This window comes from Ctenopharyngodon idella, chromosome 19 (assembly GCF_019924925.1).
Source record: "Ctenopharyngodon idella isolate HZGC_01 chromosome 19, HZGC01, whole genome shotgun sequence".
Classification (NCBI taxonomy): Eukaryota; Metazoa; Chordata; class Actinopteri; order Cypriniformes; family Xenocyprididae; genus Ctenopharyngodon; species Ctenopharyngodon idella.
The window spans coordinates 1,030,485-1,048,635 of NC_067238.1; the positions used below are offsets into that span (position 1 = coordinate 1,030,485).

At 36.0% G+C, this 18,151-nt stretch overlaps 3 protein-coding genes across 9 annotated transcripts in view; 1 reads left to right on the forward strand and 2 right to left on the reverse strand.

Annotated features, from left to right (window-relative positions):
- The window catches only part of septin7a (septin 7a), a 51,741-nt gene extending 37,524 nt beyond the window's left edge, over positions 1-14,217 (reverse strand). For all 4 annotated transcript variants that reach the window (XM_051872495.1, XM_051872494.1, XM_051872493.1 and 1 more), the window contains exons 1-3: positions 14,149-14,217; positions 6,269-6,307; positions 5,559-5,661 (exon numbers count right to left, since the gene is read on the reverse strand). In XM_051872495.1, the coding sequence (XP_051728455.1) occupies positions 5,559-5,661; positions 6,269-6,307; positions 14,149-14,202 (196 nt within the window). In that variant the 5' untranslated portion in view covers positions 14,203-14,217. The remainder of the gene's footprint in view (positions 1-5,558; positions 5,662-6,268; positions 6,308-14,148) is intronic.
- Positions 14,218-15,090: 873 nt separating this feature from the next.
- On the reverse strand, positions 15,091-17,247 carry LOC127500901 (heat shock factor-binding protein 1). 2 transcript variants are annotated; one of them, XM_051872501.1, is made up of 5 exons: positions 17,129-17,247; positions 16,605-16,720; positions 16,415-16,481; positions 15,376-15,466; positions 15,091-15,269 (listed from the first exon to the last, which is right to left on the reverse strand). In XM_051872501.1, the coding sequence occupies exons 2-5, from the start codon at positions 16,647-16,649 to the stop codon at positions 15,233-15,235; spliced, it is 240 nt and encodes a 79-aa protein (XP_051728461.1). In that variant the 5' UTR covers positions 16,650-16,720; positions 17,129-17,247; the 3' UTR covers positions 15,091-15,232. The 2 variants fall into 2 exon arrangements, with proteins under 2 accessions (XP_051728461.1, XP_051728460.1); XM_051872500.1 differs by having other exon boundaries at positions 16,605-16,881; positions 17,129-17,246.
- A 23-nt stretch (positions 17,248-17,270) lies between these two features.
- LOC127500900 (solute carrier family 66 member 2) overlaps positions 17,271-18,151 on the forward strand; it is a 43,628-nt gene continuing 42,747 nt past the window's right edge. The window contains exons 1-2 of one of the 3 annotated variants that reach the window (XM_051872497.1): positions 17,277-17,435; positions 17,734-17,890. In XM_051872497.1, coding sequence (XP_051728457.1) covers position 17,435; positions 17,734-17,890 — 158 coding nt within the window. In that variant the 5' untranslated portion in view covers positions 17,277-17,434. Of the gene's footprint in view, positions 17,891-18,151 lie in introns of all 3 variants that reach the window. The other 2 variants (XM_051872496.1, XM_051872499.1) reach the window with 2 other exon arrangements.

The window sequence follows — 18,151 nt, forward strand, 5'->3', positions numbered from 1 at the left end:
AAACTTGGCAGGATGGTCCTAATCAGGCACCACTACTTATGAGCACAGACAAAGGTTATTAGAGTTTTGCATTTTTCATTAGTTTTTATTTCGTTTTGACTTTTTGTTTTCAAATTCAGTTTAGTTTTAATTAGTTTTTAAACTGGGTTTGCTAGTTTAGTTTTTATTTTTTGAAAATGCTTAGTTTTAGTTTAGTTTTTATTAGTTTTAGTGTTAGTTTTAGTCTTTTTTTTTTAATTTGGGTTATTTGTCAGGGGCAAGATTCAAAAAGGTCAGAAAAAGTATTGTGTAATAATAACTCAACAAAAACATCATACAATTTTAGAAAATATTCATTCAAAAATATTTTGACATCGACAACCCAAGTGCATTTTACCTCAAACTTGTGAATAGTTAACTTTCTAAAGTAGCAATCGCTTCTCGGGTCGACATTAACACACTGACAAAATTATATTTAGAATTAAAAATATTTTTATACCACTTTTTAATGTGTGATTGTGTAAAGGTGTTCACGAGATACCAACCTTTCGCGAACTTGCTTTCAACGTCGAACACACGTTCACGGAGGGGCTGTGTGTGTGTGTGTGTGTGTGTGTGTGTGTGTGTGTGTGTGTGTGTGTGTGTGACGCAGGGAAAGGAAATGCAGCTGAACGTTATTTGCTCTTTGTCTCATTGACAAAGACGAAAACTAAGGACATTTAATCTATAATTTTATTTTATTTTAGTTAGTTTTGCCAAACACACATTACAGTTTTGGTTAGTTATCGTTTTTTTGTAATGTGTCGTTTTTATTTTTATTTCAGTTAACGATAATTGAATTAAACCTTAACAAAACTTGATACACAGTATTAATGTACAAGCCTGATCATAACAGCATAACACAGCTAAAATTATATTGTTGGAATAACTTTCAGAATGTTTTTTCAGCTGATGAATGATAAAACCACTGACAGCCAATCAGAATCCACCAACGCTGATGTGCGCAAATCAGTGTCTACAAGTAAAGAAAACAGATTTGACTGAGCTAAATATATACCATCAAATGTATATACTTTTCACTTCTGGTGATCCATATATGCAATATTAAGCCTCCAAAATGAGGAACCATATTACAAAGCAATCGTGACAGGTGCAGGTTCACTTCCTGTGACTGTGTATATTATTTGTTTGTTTTTTTCTTGCATATTTGTAGCAAACGTATTATAACAGAGACAAAAATAAATATGTTTTAATAAAATAACGTGAAACTGTTTATGGTTGGTCTGTTTTCTCCATTTACTTGCCATTGACAATGTACAAAAAGGTACATTCTAGATCCATTGTAGGAAGAAAAGCCATATAAGTTTGGAACAACATTAGGGTGAGTAAATGACGAAATATGTTTTTTTTTCCTCAACTTATCCTTTAAGTAGTTAAACTCTGAATCACTCCATGCAAGAGGTGTAAGTGTATATGCAGACGGTGTTTAGCATTAAGGAAGGAGGGAAAGACATTGATAAATGAACAAAAAGGTGACTACGGGCAGAAAGTTTACCATGTTAACACTAGAGCTAATTACAGAGTCCTTCATTGAACTCTGCGTCAACAATGTTGATAGATCAGGGCTTTCCTGTCAGCCGCCCAAAAATGCAAAACTGCGGTATCTGTAACCCGCCCTGTCTCTGTGCGTTACGAAACTCACTGTTTGTGTTGTGTCAAATCTTTACAGGCCTGCCTTGAGCAGATGAAAAACAACACACAACAAGCATCCATCTAGCCTCCTGTATTTCACAACATTAGCTAATACAGAACACTACCCAGGCACAGCAAACACTACAATAATTCAGAACTGTTTCAATGGAGGCAATCTAAACAAGAGGTGTTAAGTGTTATGGAAAGCCAGAGAAGAGCGGGGTGAGAGCCATGCCACTGGAGCAGTTCAATCCAAAGACCACCAGGCGGATCGGTAAGGGTCCAGCTCGCTTCCTTTAAAGGAAATATCCCACAGCTGTGTAAACCAGGGGGCTTATTCCAGAGGAACTCCCCATCGAATGATAGGGGTGGGGGAAGCAGGAAAAGCTCAGGCCTGTGCTGGCAGGGAAAGAGTTTACCACAAACTTTCAAAGAACTTTCACTGGCTCGTATAAAACCAGAATGCAGGAAAGAAGATCTGTTTATGTGTGCTGTCACAAAGAGCCATTTAAAGGTATGGTTCACCGAAAAAAGAAAATTCAGAGAGTTATGCACTAAGGTTGTCAAAAGTACCAGTACTTCGGTACCAAGTCGGTACTGAAATTTTAAAAATGTGATGATACCAGCATTTCCCCCTAGCATTTTGAGTGCTGTTGAGCAGATTCTGACTAACTTTAACACCTCTGATTGGCCATTGTGTTCACACGCTTAACAGATACGTCTGTGATTGCCTACAATGATCAAAGCTTTAAAAACATGTTAATAGACATCTTCACCAAGCGCTTGCACAGATACACATGGGAGCGTTTGAAAGCAGGCAGCGGATCCGCTGATAGACTCCTGCTTTCAAATGCTCCCATGTGTATCTGTGCAAGCACTCGCTGAAGAGCGTCAAAGATGTTTATTTACAACATGTTTTTGAAGCATTGATCATTGTAGCCAATCATAGACATATCTGTTGAGTGTGTGAACACAATGGCCAATCAGAGGTGTTCAAGTTAGACAGAATCTGCTCAACAGCACTCTCAAAATGCAGGGGGAAATGCTGATATCGTCACATTTTTTAAATTTACCGATTGGTACCGAAGCATCACATTTTTAAAATTTCAGTAGTGACTTGGTACCGAAATACCGGTACTTTTGACAACCTTACTATGCACAAGTGAAGATATTTTATGAAGACCTAATTTTTCTTTTTTCTTTTTTGCACCCAAAGCACATACTTTACATTGCTTTATGAAATTCATATTGAACCACTGGAGTCACGTTGATTATTTTTATGATGCCTTCATGACTTTTTTGGTGCTGAAAGTTTTGATTTCCTAGACTTTCGATGAATGGAAAGAAATATAAATAACTTCATTTGTGTTCCAAATATGAACAAAAGTCTCATGGGTTTCGAATGACATGAGTGAGCAAAATGTCGATGTCAAAATTATTGAAATATCGCAAATGTAAATGTCGTGATATGCATATCGCAACAGCTTTCGAATAACTGCATGATTTTAATACTTCAAAAGATTATAAAAGGTCAAAGTTTTCTGTCGACGCAGACAGCAGACTGGAGACATGACAGATACATACATGTGGCATGCTTAATGTTATTAAATGCAATAAGCAAAGTACTCAAGCATACATAGAAGCCGTCTCTCGGACAGCGTGCGATCCTGAATTCAGTTCTCTTCCGCAGTTTATATGGCCAAACACACACAAAATGATGTCAAAATGCCCGCCTTGGTGAGCATTCGCGTAAACACAATCAGTTATGTCTTAAGTGGAGTAAACAGTTAAAAAAGGAAGCATGCGTGTAACAATATATTGGATCTGCACAGTTCTTAAAGTGACAGCAAGTTGCAGGAATGCTTTCTTCTCACAAAAATAATATGAAACGTATGTTGGTTATATCATTTTCAGTTTTTAAATATAATTTAAATTTATTATACACACTTAAAGCATTATCGTATCGCATATCGAATATCGCATTATTTAACAAGTTATCACATATTGCATTTTTTCAATTTTGTGCAGCAATTGCCTTCTTCAATATCGTGGAGAAAGGGTTTTTTCCCCATCTTTTAAATATTTGCAGAAGGCAATCTTTTTATCATATAACATTCGATTGATTAATGAAACTAGACAGACAGATGACCAATGATAAAGGCCAATCATAATTCAGTATGCGAATAGATGCAAAACGGTAGACTAATCATAATTTAGTATGCAATGTTAGGCAGACCATTTAGATAACCTATACCTTTATAAAAGTGTATATATATTATATATATATATATATATATATAAAAAAAAAAAAAAAAAAAAAAAAAAAAAAATGTCCAGTATCAGTACAGTGTTTATTTACAAACACTGTAAAAACATCTTCCTGTCTAACAGTTTAAAACCTAAAATCTGGAATAAAATCCAACCATTATCATAGGCAAATAAAGGTTTACAGAGCTCATATTCCCAAACACTGATAATAAGTGAAAAGAAAAATAATAAGAAGAATATATGCTTCCACACAAGCCAAGATCAAGGCCAATACTTCCAAGTGGCTAGTAAATGTGTTAATGATTGGTAAATATTGACTTTCACCAGCCTCACGACTGTACCCCACTGTCAGTCAACAGACAGGTCTGAAACCATAGAAGACCCCAGTGTGTGTCCCGCCGAGAACAGATGAGTGGTCTGAACAACAACATCTGTGTTTTTATCATCCAAAGAAAGAGAGAGAGAGAGAGAGCTGGAAGTGTTTGACAGCGCTGCACTTCTTCAATTATTCTGCGATCCTAATTACATGCTTTACACCAAATTGCCATCTAAAAGCTTGTTTCCTGCCCAGCGTGTAGCAGAGGGGGAAACTCCAGGGCGTAGCTTCACCAACACTCCTCCCAAAATCCCATGGAGATGGAATTCTGAAAAACTGTCCAAAAACGCGGCTTCTGCTCTGGATTACCTCCGTTATGAACAGGACGTGAGGTGACCCCAGGTGGGCGTCAGTGGCAGTTTCAAGTTGTGCTGTGTTTGGAGGCCGAAGAGCTGAAGGTGGAGGTAGATGCGAGTCCTAAGGCCAGGCTGAATGAATGGGATTACAGGAAACTTCCCACCCACAAGGCCACGCTCACACACACATTCCAAAGGAGGGGAAAATCCCCAGGTCCATGGGAGAATGGGAAGCACATTTGTTTTGAATGTGCGTTTCTTCAAGCCCTGCTCTCTCGTTCTGTTCTGCCATGTGAAATCCATCACAAATGCATTTCAGCGCGCAGCTGCCAGCGCCCCGGCATGAAGCGGTCCGCGTGAAACCGTATACCGCTAGACACATGAGTGCATATAATCCACATAGCGGAGCATGCTGGGTCACCAGCCCTCTATTTTTGACACTGCTTTTATTAACGTTTCATTCAAGCTTTTTTTCATATGTTGCAAACCTCAAAAGGACATACAATCTGTTTTTTAAAAGGGATAATTCACCCAAAATGAAAATTTGGTCAACATTTGCTCTCTGTCAAGTCATTCCAACCCATATTACCTTCTTTTCTGTGAAACATAAAAGAAGAAATTTAGCAGACTGTTCTAATGATAAAGGCACTGCTCTTTTCCAGTGAATTAGAAATGTCAAGCTCCAATATCTTCTTTGTGTTCCAAGGAAAAAAGGAAATTCAGAACAACATGAAGGTAAGTAAATAATGACAATTTTCTTTTTCATGTGAACTATCCATTTTAAAGCTTTATGAAAAATGACTTTTAAATAAAAGCAGATAGACCAAAAAGGCTATTGCATGATTTGGTTATAATTCTACTCAAATTACAAATGAGCTTTAATTTAAGGGGAAAATAAAAGGAATTCTGTGGGCAGCAGTGGTATAAACTGGACAGAAGCTACTCACCAACGACCATGAGAGTGAACTCAAAGCCCCTCTTCACAGACTTTCTGTACACTTGGTTGGGGAGATTTGCGAATCCCACGTACCCCTCAAGGTTCTTCTGTTGCTGTAGACCAAAACCAAAACACAGTCAATGGCTTTGTCATGCCTGTCTGAAAAAACACTACAAATAAGAAACAAGTACGCGGCCATCTTTCATGACTACACATGGTTACTGTTAACAAGATGAATCTTCAAAAATAGAAAAACTGGGTTTGACACTTAAACAACAGCATAGAAACTTGGCTATAATTAGTTAAAAGCAAGAGCTTTAAGACAAATGATCATTTAAAAACTCTATTTTTAGATTTTCTGAAGAAAATGTCAGTGCTTGTTTGTGCAAAACTCTTAATGTCCACATCCAAAACAAAAAGTCCACCCCATGTCGTTATGATAACCACATGGATAACCATGACTTGGTGGAGCTCAAGAACAGAGTATTTTGCCAAGCAACAGTGAATAGCAGAAGAAGAATCCGAAACAGTCTCTCGTCCCTGTACTTACTGTTATTTGATAAACACCACAGCAAATACAAAAGTTTTAACAACTGTTTGAAACATGTAAATACAGTTTGACTTCCTTTCTACTCTGTGAAAGTGGGTGTCAAAAACAGAAAGTTGCACACTGTTGCCCTTTTGTACCAATGTATTCCTTTTTCCATAAACGCCACCTACTGTCAAAGTGAGCTGGTCAGCTGTTTTGTCCACATTGGTCTAAATAGAAAAAAATGCATACATAAATCTGAACATATTTCGCAATTTTTTGCGCTGAATATTCGTGTTGGTGTGATCAGTCTATGAGTTTCTTTCATTAGTTTCATTGGCCACCAGGCAAAAACATTTTAGTTATTTGTTATCAAATAGCTAGCAAACTAGCAGCACAGGCTCCAGATATTTTTTATATCTTCTGGGGATCTGAATTACATGCATTTGTGTTTTGTCAAGGTGTTTGAAATGATTGTACGCATACTTACTGCTACTTTGAAGAGCATTCAAATCATGTTGTTCCACAGTTCGATGGATGGATGAATGGATGGACCGATCAGATTCCACCAGGCAGGAAAAGAGGCATCCACATACACAAAATAAAACAGAAAGAGAGAAAATGAGAAAAGCTAACAGCTAAAGTGCGTTAAGAGGTTTTCATCTGTAGCTGCTGGTCTGTGATTCACTAAGAGTTTCACTACAACCACTGGCTCAGGTTTGATTGACAGCTGATGTTGAACAGCCAATGAATCAAATAAATTATAGAACACCTGGTTTTAACATTCATCTCAGGTGATCTAATCTCAAGTGCATGTGTGAACAGTCTCCAAACACTTTGCGATGTGATCAATCAAACCAAATTTAATGGTCACATTATTATTACATGTTAATACCAGGTGTAAATGGCTAATGACCGATTATACTATGAAATTGGTGAGACACTCCCTGAGTTTAAGAACAAAACACTGTGGAAGCTTCTGTTAATAATCAGCCTATTTTAGTCCTGATCCAAACCACAAAAATGTACAGCACATAGTGTTTGCCTAATGCTGTACAACTAAACCACTTCTCTAAACATACAGAATTACAGGAAGGCCAGAAATTGGGCTTCAGCACTAGACTTCCACAGTGCTTATGCTGCCAGTAAAATGGACAGTAAAAATCATCTCACTGAATAAATCAGGCCTTCTATGAATAGTATCTTCTTTCTTCTGAAACAGCAAATCATCAAATATACTGGTCTGTGATTGCAAAATACCCAACTCGTTTGACTATCAAAACCTTCATGTCATTCTGCTAACACAACAAAAGGAAATGTCCTGGAGGGACACGTACGCAGCTGAATAGATGCAAGTCTGTGATGATGATTCAGAAAGTATGCTGCAACGTACGGTAAAGGGTACAGTAGGTCAGACGACTCATGCATTATATTCAAGATCTTTTGAAGTCATAAATTAGCTTTGTGCCAGGAACAGACCAAAATTTTAGACTAAAGTAGTTATTCAGTGATAATTGCGATCATAAAATTTGCAAATACAAACTTGTGCGAACAGGATCACAGAATACAGTGATAAAAAAACGGATATATATAATATAATATAATATAATATAAAATAATATAATAGATATATATATATATATATATATATATATCTACTGGCCCGGTCAGGCCAGTGGCTCAGATTTTTACTTGCCTTGCCAAAATTTTAACTGGCCCCACCACAAAAAATAAGTAATAAATGCCTAGTTATCGTTTTCATTGTTTTTGACCATTAACAAATAAGGTTATGACACCAAAAACTACTAGCCTAAATCATACATTTCAAATATTGTTAAATTGTCAGTAATAAAATAAGAACAAATAATCAAATTACGAGCAATAGCACATATAAAAATTAAATAAACATTGCTTTACATGGTTTTCAGGTAGGTCTAACAGTAATTTTAGGTACAAAAATGGAATAATCAAATGTAAAATAACAATGCATAGTCTTCACTGTATAAATTAAATATGGATTAATCCTTATTAAATTAAGAAAAGTTATTCAGTCAAGAGCAGGGAGTGATTTTTTCTTTGTCCTTTGTTGTTTGATTATAACATTAAAATTAAAAGACAGCAGCATGTTTATTAGGCTGCTGTCGCTTTAAGAACTGCACGGATCCAATATACTGTAACACACTCGTTTTATTCCTAAGTGTTTATGTTCACTTAACAGGCTATATTTATGAGGTTACTCGCCAATATGGGCATTTTGATTAAATATTGAGTATGTCCGTTCAAGCACAAGACGACGTGAAAGAGAAATCAATTCAGCATTTGCACATTGTCTGAAGCCTTGTTTATACTTTCGCCTGGCTCCGCACCAAGAACCTCAGCTGAAATAATCACATTTATACAATTCGCAAATGCAGTTTTGCTGCAGTGTGATCAGTTATGAAACTTATGAGAACCAATGCCATTTTACATCATGTATGCACTTTAAAAGGTCAATTTCAGTAGGAATAAAGCAAAATTTTAACTTTGAATTAATTAAGTTAATGCTTAGTTGAACTGAAAATCATACCAGTCTGATTTTTGCCAAGTCAGACAAAAGTTTCCATTTTGGGTGAACTGTAACCTTTTAATATTATTTAATTATTATTATTATTATTATTATTATATAAGATTTTGTCCTCTCTTATTCCATTTTCCCCACCTACGCAATGCTCCTTCTTGAAACTACAAATGAAAGTCTGTTTTGAATAACCTGCACCACTTCCTGCTGACGTTATCTTTTGGTGTTCTACTAGAAGGCAGGTGTTAGGTGTGAGAAACACTCTAGTACACACATGCACTCATGCAGGGAATAATGTGTAATGATAATAATGTCTGATCTCACTGGGTAAACAGAGAGGGTGTAAATGTTCCTTCTTCTAGGCTAAAAGCCTGTCAAAGATGAGACAGCTTGTTTGAAGGTGAACATCTGAATGAACCAATACAGTAAATGCACTGATGCAAATTTGGATGGTCTCAAGCAGCAAAAACCACCACAGACCGCCATGAGGAACATGCCGAAGACCAAAAAAAGCACAACTGGATTTTCCTGTGGTGTAGGGTTGACAGAAATGGTCCACAAGGACTCACACAACCAAAAATAAATCATGTCAAGGCTTTCACACATATGATATACATGACGACTGTACCTCAAGGTCACATTCTGGGTCACTGATGTGGGTTATTATGGGACAGATGGATTCCTTCATCCAGCATATGGAAATAAGTGTAAACGGTTAATCAAGACGTGCCAGGTTAAGATGCTTGGACATTAACGCCGCGTCTAAAACGAGTGGAAAACACTGAGAATTTCACCAACTAATCCAAGAGCTCCATCTACGATGCAAATTCAAAGCCGTCATGTCGTCAGTCCCTTCACTGCAAAAAATGCTTTTCTTACTTAGATTTTTTGTCTTGTTTCTAGTCCAAACATCTAAAAATTCTTAAATCAAGAAGCATTTTCTTGACAAGTAAAAATTATTGTCTTGTTTTCAGAAAAAATAAGTCAAAATTAAGTGAGTTTTTCCTTAAAACAAGCAAAATAATCTGCCAATGGGGTAATCTTATTTCAAACCGAAAACAAGATTATTTTGCTTGTTTTAAGCAAAAACTCACTTAATTTTGACTTATTTTTTAAACAAGACAATTTTTACTAGTCTAGAAAATGCTTCTTAAGATTTTTTAGATATTTGGACTGGAAACAAGGCAAAAAATCTAAGTTAAAAAAACAATTTTTTGCAGTGTTAGAAGGGATTTTTGGATGACACCTAACCAAAAGCATTACCTTACAGAGATCAAAATGAAAGAGAGAGAGTGAGAGAGAGTGACTGCAGTCCTGAAACAATGACATGTTTTTGTATGTGGCTTAACTGCCGGAAGAGATGTGGTAGTCTAAAACTAAAGCAATAAAAAAAAGAAAGTAAGAAAGACAAAGCAATTAAAATGAGTAAATGGTAGCTTTTAAGATACATTGATATCCCATTTTTACATAAAACATTTTGGACCAGAAGTTCACAAGGCATGACTGACACCAAGGTGTCAACAGGGTCCACAATTAACTGCAAACTCCACAGTTCATACAGTATAAAAAAGTGATTTAGATGCAAAACTGATAATGACTCTAAACAATTGTGCATGGACATACAAGCAAAAGAAGGGAGGGCCCAATGAAATCTAAATTAATTTTTTTTCCATTTTGTTTTCCAAAATCTGTTTTCCACTGGAGATGTAGTTCACATGTTCATGTCCTCAAATAGTGAGAAGGCAGATGCTGAAAACACCACCAGCAGCGTCACACGTGCTTGTGTGTTGTAGATAAAACTGCACTTTAATATTCACAGACACTAGTCCATATCATGATCTGATTAATTGTACAGGCTTTTAGTTTATTCATCCAAAATTTCCCAAATTCCAAGACATTCCACATTATACAGTAAATTTTATGACTGGCTTTCGCGATTCCATCCATGTTTTCTGTATCGCAGAAATCATAGAGCCCTACCAGGATCTTGTCGACTCATCGCAACAACACCTGAGCAAAGCAAGCAGCCTCGGCCTGGTTTTCTCATCACACACTCAATGAAAGCAGTCAGACAATACGCTCCATAATGGCTATTCTGACCACCCACAGCTCAGAGACAGACACACATTCTCTCTCAAGATTTCAGCTGTAAACTATTCACTTAACATCCTACTCAAGGGCTGGAAAGTCACTATCACATCTGCATCCAAAATAGATTGACATCCACAAGAATGGCAGATCCTGATCCATAAACTCAGCTGGTCCCACACAGCCAGACTTTTGACTACTGGCACAAGGTCTGGTCCACACGGCATCTTATTTTGTTCAAGAACCACCCACTTAAACCCAAAAATGAAAATTCTGTCATTAATTACTTACCCTCATGTCGTTCCAAACATGTAAGACTTTTGTTCATCTTCGGAACACAAATGAAGATCTTTTTGATGAAATCTGAGAGCTTGCTGTCCCTCCATTCACAGCTAGACAACTAAAACTTTGACGCTTCAAAAAGTTCATAAAGAGATTGTAAAACTAATCCATATAAATTGAGTGGTTTAGTCCAAATTTTCTGAAAAGACTTTTTATGAGGAACAGATTTAATTTAGGCTTTTACTCACATATAAACATTGATCAGCGAACATAAACGACATAAATGACGCGCGAGAACAAACCTCTTGCGGAAGCTCAAGCATGCTGTGTATCACACGAGAATGAACCTTATTGGTTCTCGCACGCGTCAAGCAAACATTCTTGAGCTTCCGTTTACCACAACTGATGTGTGTTGATGAATGTTTATATGTGAATAAAAGCCTAAATTCAAACCGTTCGTCATATAAAGCGATCGTGTCTCTTCAGAAAATTTGGACTAAACCGCTCAATACATATGGATTAGTTTTACGATCTCTTTATGAAACGTCAAAGTTTCAATTGCGTAGCGGTCTATGGAGGGACAGAAATCTCTTAGATTTCATCAAAAAGATCTTCATTTGCGTTACGAAGATGAACGAAGGCCTTACAGGTTTAGAATGACATGAGGGCGAGTAATTAATGACAGAATTTTCATTTTTGGGTGAACTAACCCTTTAAACATCATCATTTATTCAACCTCATGTTTTTCCAAAAATGTATGACTTTTTTTTATTCTGTGGAACATAAAATTAAATATTTTGACAACTTTTTTTTTTTTGTTCCATACAATTGAAGTAAGTGGTCACAAAAACTTGGTTACCAACATTCTTCAAAATATCTTCTTTTGCGTTCCACAGAATTTAGTCATGCAGGTTTGGAACAACATGAGGATGAGTAAATGATGACAGAATTTTCATTTTTGGGTGAACTACCCCTTTAAATGTCTAAAATAAAACAGCCAAATATCATGAAGATTCTCATGAACCTTACAAATTTGGCAAACTCAGCAATACAGGGAAACAATGTTTACTTTAGTATGGTGTGGACACCCAAAAAAAAAAAAGAGCATTGTGGGACCACTCAATCCAGAGGCCTCATTTAAAGACTAGAATGATCATAAATGTAAACGAACGAGTTTCCTAAATAATATAATATAAATGCTCCCTCTTCATGAACTGTAGATCAACATGTAGGCATATTATAATTTGTGCATATTGCGACTGCCATTCATTTTTACATTTTCATAAAAGATTATTAATTACTGGTATTTGAGTTTATAACGTTTCTACAAATGCTCTTCAGTTGGCGTAGTATATCCTGATTTATTCCCTTTTGAGGTAAGATGAAATCCATTGAATTTAGGATCAAATTCGATTGTATGTGCGTTTTATAAATGAGGCCTCATGACTAACCATTGGAAAAATACAGTCACATGTGAATGGACGGGAACGATTCAATCAGTAGCCATGTGATCTAAACATGATGGGAATAAAAAAGAATGAATTCTTCTCACTGAACAAGAGCCCAACAGGGTTTTCACCACACCAGCGTCTCATAAAATCAAACTTACATACAATCATGCTGTGTGTTGCTATAAGACAAATTTATTCAAGTACAGAAGACTGAGGCTTCATACAAGATGTTACGTTGCTTAGAAGTAAAGGTAAAAGGCAGGTAATATACATTCAACATCTTAAATATGAACTATACAAGTGCAAGGGAGAATGTTTAGTGAACATAACCAACCTTCAGTACAGTAAACATGAATCATGGGTGGTTTGTGCCTGACACTCTACATTAGTGGATCTTCTTAAAGTCCGCATGAAATCAAAATTGATTCCCATATTTACTTTGTTAGCGCTTGCGATGAACAATTAATCCATCCAGGTTAATCCACAAAAGAAAATGTGTTTGTCTTCATAATCTTTAGTCAAAATCTGAAAATGTGCTTCCGCTGTGGAATTGCATTCCTTCTCAGATGACGTCAGTTTGATGGCTTGGGCAGAACGTCTTTAACCAAACATCTCCAACCGTCAGTCTGCTTCCAGCTAGAGATGGTGAGGAGGTGCCCAAAAATCAAGCCCTGCCCTCTGTTTTTACAATATGTCACACTACTCAAGTCGGTTGCAACTTCCGGTTCAAGCAAACTTAGTATAATCATCACCAAACGACAATTTGGATAAAACAAGTTGTTCAAGCAATTAATGTTTAAAATGAAACAACAAATAATTTTATGATTATTCAATGTACATATTGTATCTGTATAGTGAATTATTAGTATCTGTGCATATCTATCTATCTATGCATCCATCCACCCATTTGTCAATCAATCTATCTATCAGTTCATCCTTTTATCTATCTATACTTCCATTCATCCAATAGCAAGTGATAAATTCTCTACATCATGGGTGTCCAATCCTGCTCCTGGAGGGCCACTTTCAGGTGTTTAGCACCAACACACCTGCCTGGAAGTTTCTAGTGAATCTGAAGACCTTGATTAGCTGGTTTATGTGTTCATCAGAAACCCCTGACCTACTGCAACATACTTATTTGAATTTTTCTACAAAGCTGAAAGTGACAGACACAAGAAGGTGTTTCTCCAGACGGAAACACTAGAGCTAAATGTCTGGCCACAGCACCGCATTCGTTGCTTAAACCCATCCTAGCCAGTATTTTCATCGTTTTCTGGACAATATTATGTTAATGCGATATTTTTTTCATCGTGGTATTCTTTGAGGTACCTTAGAAACAATGAAAATACCATGGCAGATGAATATGCTTCTGATTCAGTTCCACTGCATTACAATATGATACTATCATTGTACCACCCACAGTACATATTCGTTAGTGAAACCTTTCAATTAAATGTCTTATTTGAGAAAAGAGACAGTAATTGTCATGATAATGACATAAACAGTGAAGATTACACTGAAACAGAGAGCTTGAGCAGATCTATTTGTCTTTTAACACGCTCAGGAAAGGCATCTAACGCGCGCAACAAAGCGCGCGTCTTAAAAACACACGGCACACATAAACCTATAAACCTACTTACAGAAGAGTTTGACAGTTTGAGTTTAATAAAGCAACAGGGACTAAATTCTCACCCATTCTGTTGACGCTCCCGGCCGCCTCTGTAACCGATCTCTCACCGATCGACATTCCCTTTCTCCAACTCACGGTCCAGCCCACAGGCGTACGTCACATTTCTTGCGTAGTCTCCCTTGACAACTAAGGGGGCGAGGGTAGTGGCGTATCTTTGGTGAATAGCGTCCGCACAAATCTCGCGATATTTCATGTAAGCCACAAGGGAAAAAGATTTTTATGATTCAAATGAGCGTTGGCGATAAGTTTGTCTTTGCATTTTAGCGGAAGATGCTTCTTTGCAGACAAGTTTCGGAAGGTTTGATTGTTTTGTCTGTAAGTTCATTAAATAATAATAAATATAAAAAACATAAATTCCATAGTAAAGCAACAAACATGTCACTGACAAAGCAGAATGTTCCAACGAATACCTAAATATTTGTAAATACAAGTGTATTATAAAATTATAAATAGTGTAGATATCTAGGGGAGGCGGTTCAACAGTCGGAGGCCTCTTTTTCTTTTCTATCTAGTCATGAGAAGATGCACAGATACACAGTAAATTCCATTTATTATGATGGTCTGGCTGAAGACCCACATCTGACTCCGATTCCGTAGATTTAATTACCTTGATAATTTACTAATTTACTGCTATGGAAAGAGCTGTGAGAAGAGAGAAACAATGCTGCCACCTGCTGGTCAAAGAGTACAATAACAACTATACACTTGATGTACTGTACGTTCACACACGTTTTCCCCAATAGCAAAGACACTTTGTTAATGTAAAAAACTATACAAATGTACTTTTAATTGCCAGACAACATAAGTTAATGTTGCACCATGGTGTAGTGTTGCATAATGGTTCATTTTTAACGCTAACGTTGAGAGGTCCTTTATATGAATATATTTTAACATGCTTCCATTTTTGTTTATATTGTACCCTGGAAAAGATTTTACACAAGAAGCTAAACAATTTAGTTTATTGATAGGTACAAGATCCACATTACATGTATATAAGCTTAATAAAAAATAAGGCACATGTGAACAATACATGCATAGCTTAATTCACAAATATACTGTTGATCTCAAGCTTCTGCAACATTTCTGCTCAGTGCTTTGGCCAGCTTGTTCTCTTTTCAAAGTCACTGTGCAGAAAAACAGAAATATTAAGTTATATATCATGATTTATTGTTTTAAATGTCTTATTGAGCAAACTTTAATTTGGAGATTAAATAAATCCAATGCACTTGCTTTGATTTATGATGATCTTCCATTCCTGCTTGTGTCATGAGATCAGCGACATTCTTCTCCAGGTCATCTATACGTGTTCCCATCTCATCCAGTTCAGACATTAAGAAAAAAATCCTCAGTTCAGCATATCTAAGCCCAAATCAATGAAGCTAATAAATGGTTTCACACACAATTGAGTGTGTACAATCAGAGAATCAAAAAATCAGAAGAATGTAAAAAATCACTTCCTGTTTTATATATGCACTCTATGAGACCCCAAATAGATGTTGCATTCATCATTGATGACTTTTGTAACATTTTATCAAGATAAAAAAAAAAGCTTAATGCATTTATCAAGAATAAACATGATACTCAAATGTTAGATATGTTTTTAAAACTATTATGTGCACTACCATTTAAAAGTTTGGGGTTGGTAAGTGTTTTTTTTTTTGTTTTTTTTTTTTATGGCTGAATTTATTTGATCAAACGGAGCAATACTGTGAAATATATAATTACAATTTAAAATGATTGTTTTCTTATTTGAATACATTTTAAAATGTAATTTATTCCTATGGTGGCAAAACTGAATTTTCAGAAATCATTCTAATATGCTGTTCATAAAACATTTCTTCTTATTATCAATGTTGAAAGTTGTGCTGCTTGATATCTTCGTGAAACCACTATAATGTGTTTGAATAGAAAGTTCAAAAGAACAGCATTTATTTGAAATAGAAAACTGCTGTAACATTATAAATGTCACTTTTGATCAATTTAATGCATCCTTGGTTAATAAAAGTATTGATTTCTTATAAGTGTTATGGCAATACCATGATATAAGTTCAAATGGTAATACCACCGAATTAGGCTATCCTTGGCATTTAGATGGTACTTCAAGGTACTTTATTGCCCAAAAGTCTGTGATATTGTCATTGTATTGTGTCCAAAACATATTACTATAGGAACAATTCAAATACAAATACATTTCATGCTAGTGCTATGACAGCAAAAAAAAAGCTAATCTAAACTTCTACAAAGTGAGCTTATGTATCTGAAAAGATATTTTTGGAGATGATCTGGTCAGATACGTTCTGAAACCTGCTCTGAAGTTGTTGCATTGTTGTCTCCATCTGTTTGAAGAAATAAATTGAGCAGATTTGTGAAACTTTTAAAACATTATCCAGCAACTGCAATTATAAAATTTCCTCGTCTTTCATATAATTGTCAAACTAAAATATAAAATGAACACTTGCCATTGCAGTCAAATCTTTGGCGGCTTTTGACTCGGATCCTGCCATGAGTTTGGTTGACTTTGTTGTGTTAGTTGGTTTCAGCTCTAAGCAACGTTATCTGGACTAAAACAGCACCACTGTGAAAATAATAGGTATGTTCCTTAATCTCAGAGATTTTTGATCATATATCAACCAGAATAAAAGGATTCTATAACTTCTCAACTTCTCACTCTCCTTCATTGTTTGCATATAAAGACTTCCTCGTTCTTATGTGGGCATCCATTCACAACATTTAACCCTTTTAGTAGCAGAGAAGAATTTTTGTCACTTTCAGTCCACTGATAAACAATTATTTTGAATTACACAGTGCTGATAATATCTAATTTTGTTTTCATGAGTTTTGGCACATGGCAACTTCATTTGGATTTCGAGGGGTTTAATAAAACGAGACAAATCTTGTGTCATCATAAGTAGGCTATAAAGCAGTTTGAGATCAGGCCATTTCAAGAGTGCGTCTAATATGTGATGGTAAATATATTGCTTACATTTAGAATTGCTTAAATACTGGCGTTCATCGTTAATAATTTGCCGTATCATTGTTTTTGTCAAACGCGCGTCAAAAAAAAAAAAAAAAATCAACTGGCATTAGGACCCTGCATGTAATGAGCGTATCGTGACGTACTGCAACACGGAAGTACTGTTATGAGCATTAGCCAACTGTAGCAGAGAGGATCACTGCGGCATTAAAATGTTTTACAGCACTCTATTAATCTTTGCACAGATCACAAAACAGAAGATATCGATCGTCTAATATGGACCCACGCTGAGGAACCGTTCCCATCGATTTAGCAAGTATTTATTTCCTGGAAAAGGGAAGCACTTGAATGAATTAGATCTAATGAGACAGTGGATGGTGACTGGGACAATGAAAGTACATTTACTGTCGTTGTTTAGAATATATATCCAGTAATCATTAGGAAATTACATTTTAATATGTGGACGAAATAGTAAAATAGTAATGATTTATGTTTCATTAAATTAGTGGGCTAGTAATTGCATTCAGTTGATTTAACCATAAAGGACAGATAGATACATCACTCAAAGATGGATGAAGTGATTATGGATCAGATCATGTATGTTGTTCATCAAGTGGTGTCTTGGATCGCATCTTTTGCCATCATATTTGGAGGAGTTGTGCCATACATCCCTCAGTACAGGGATATCCGCAGGACTCAGAATGCTGAAGGATTCTCCACATATGTTTGCCTGGTTCTGCTGGTAGCCAACATATTAAGAATACTATTTAGGTGAGTTATACCTCATTTATACTGTCTGGAGCCACAAAATCCATCTGCACGATAGCTTTATGAGGAAACAATGTAAATACATGACACATAATCCACTCATCTGCCATAATTCCCTTTATTGTGTATTTATAAAGAGGCATTTATCTGACATCATATGTTTGTTTAATGTTTTTGAAAGAAGTCTCTCTATTTTAAAACTTTTTATTCATCAAAGAATCTTGAAAAAGTATCACAGGTTATAAAAAGCAAATATTAAGCAGC

Coding starts and splice junctions, on each gene's coding strand:
- LOC127500901 (XM_051872501.1), bottom strand. CDS start 16,649: ATGGCAGGATCCGAGTCAAAAGCCGCCAAAGATTTGACTGCAATG. Junction 16,482..16,604: donor CCAAAGATTTGACTGCAATG/GCAAGTGTTCAT, acceptor TTCTTCAAACAG/ATGGAGACAACAATGCAACA. Junction 15,467..16,414: donor TGACCAGATCATCTCCAAAA/ATATCTTTTCAG, acceptor TAATGTCTGAAC/TGGATGAGATGGGAACACGT.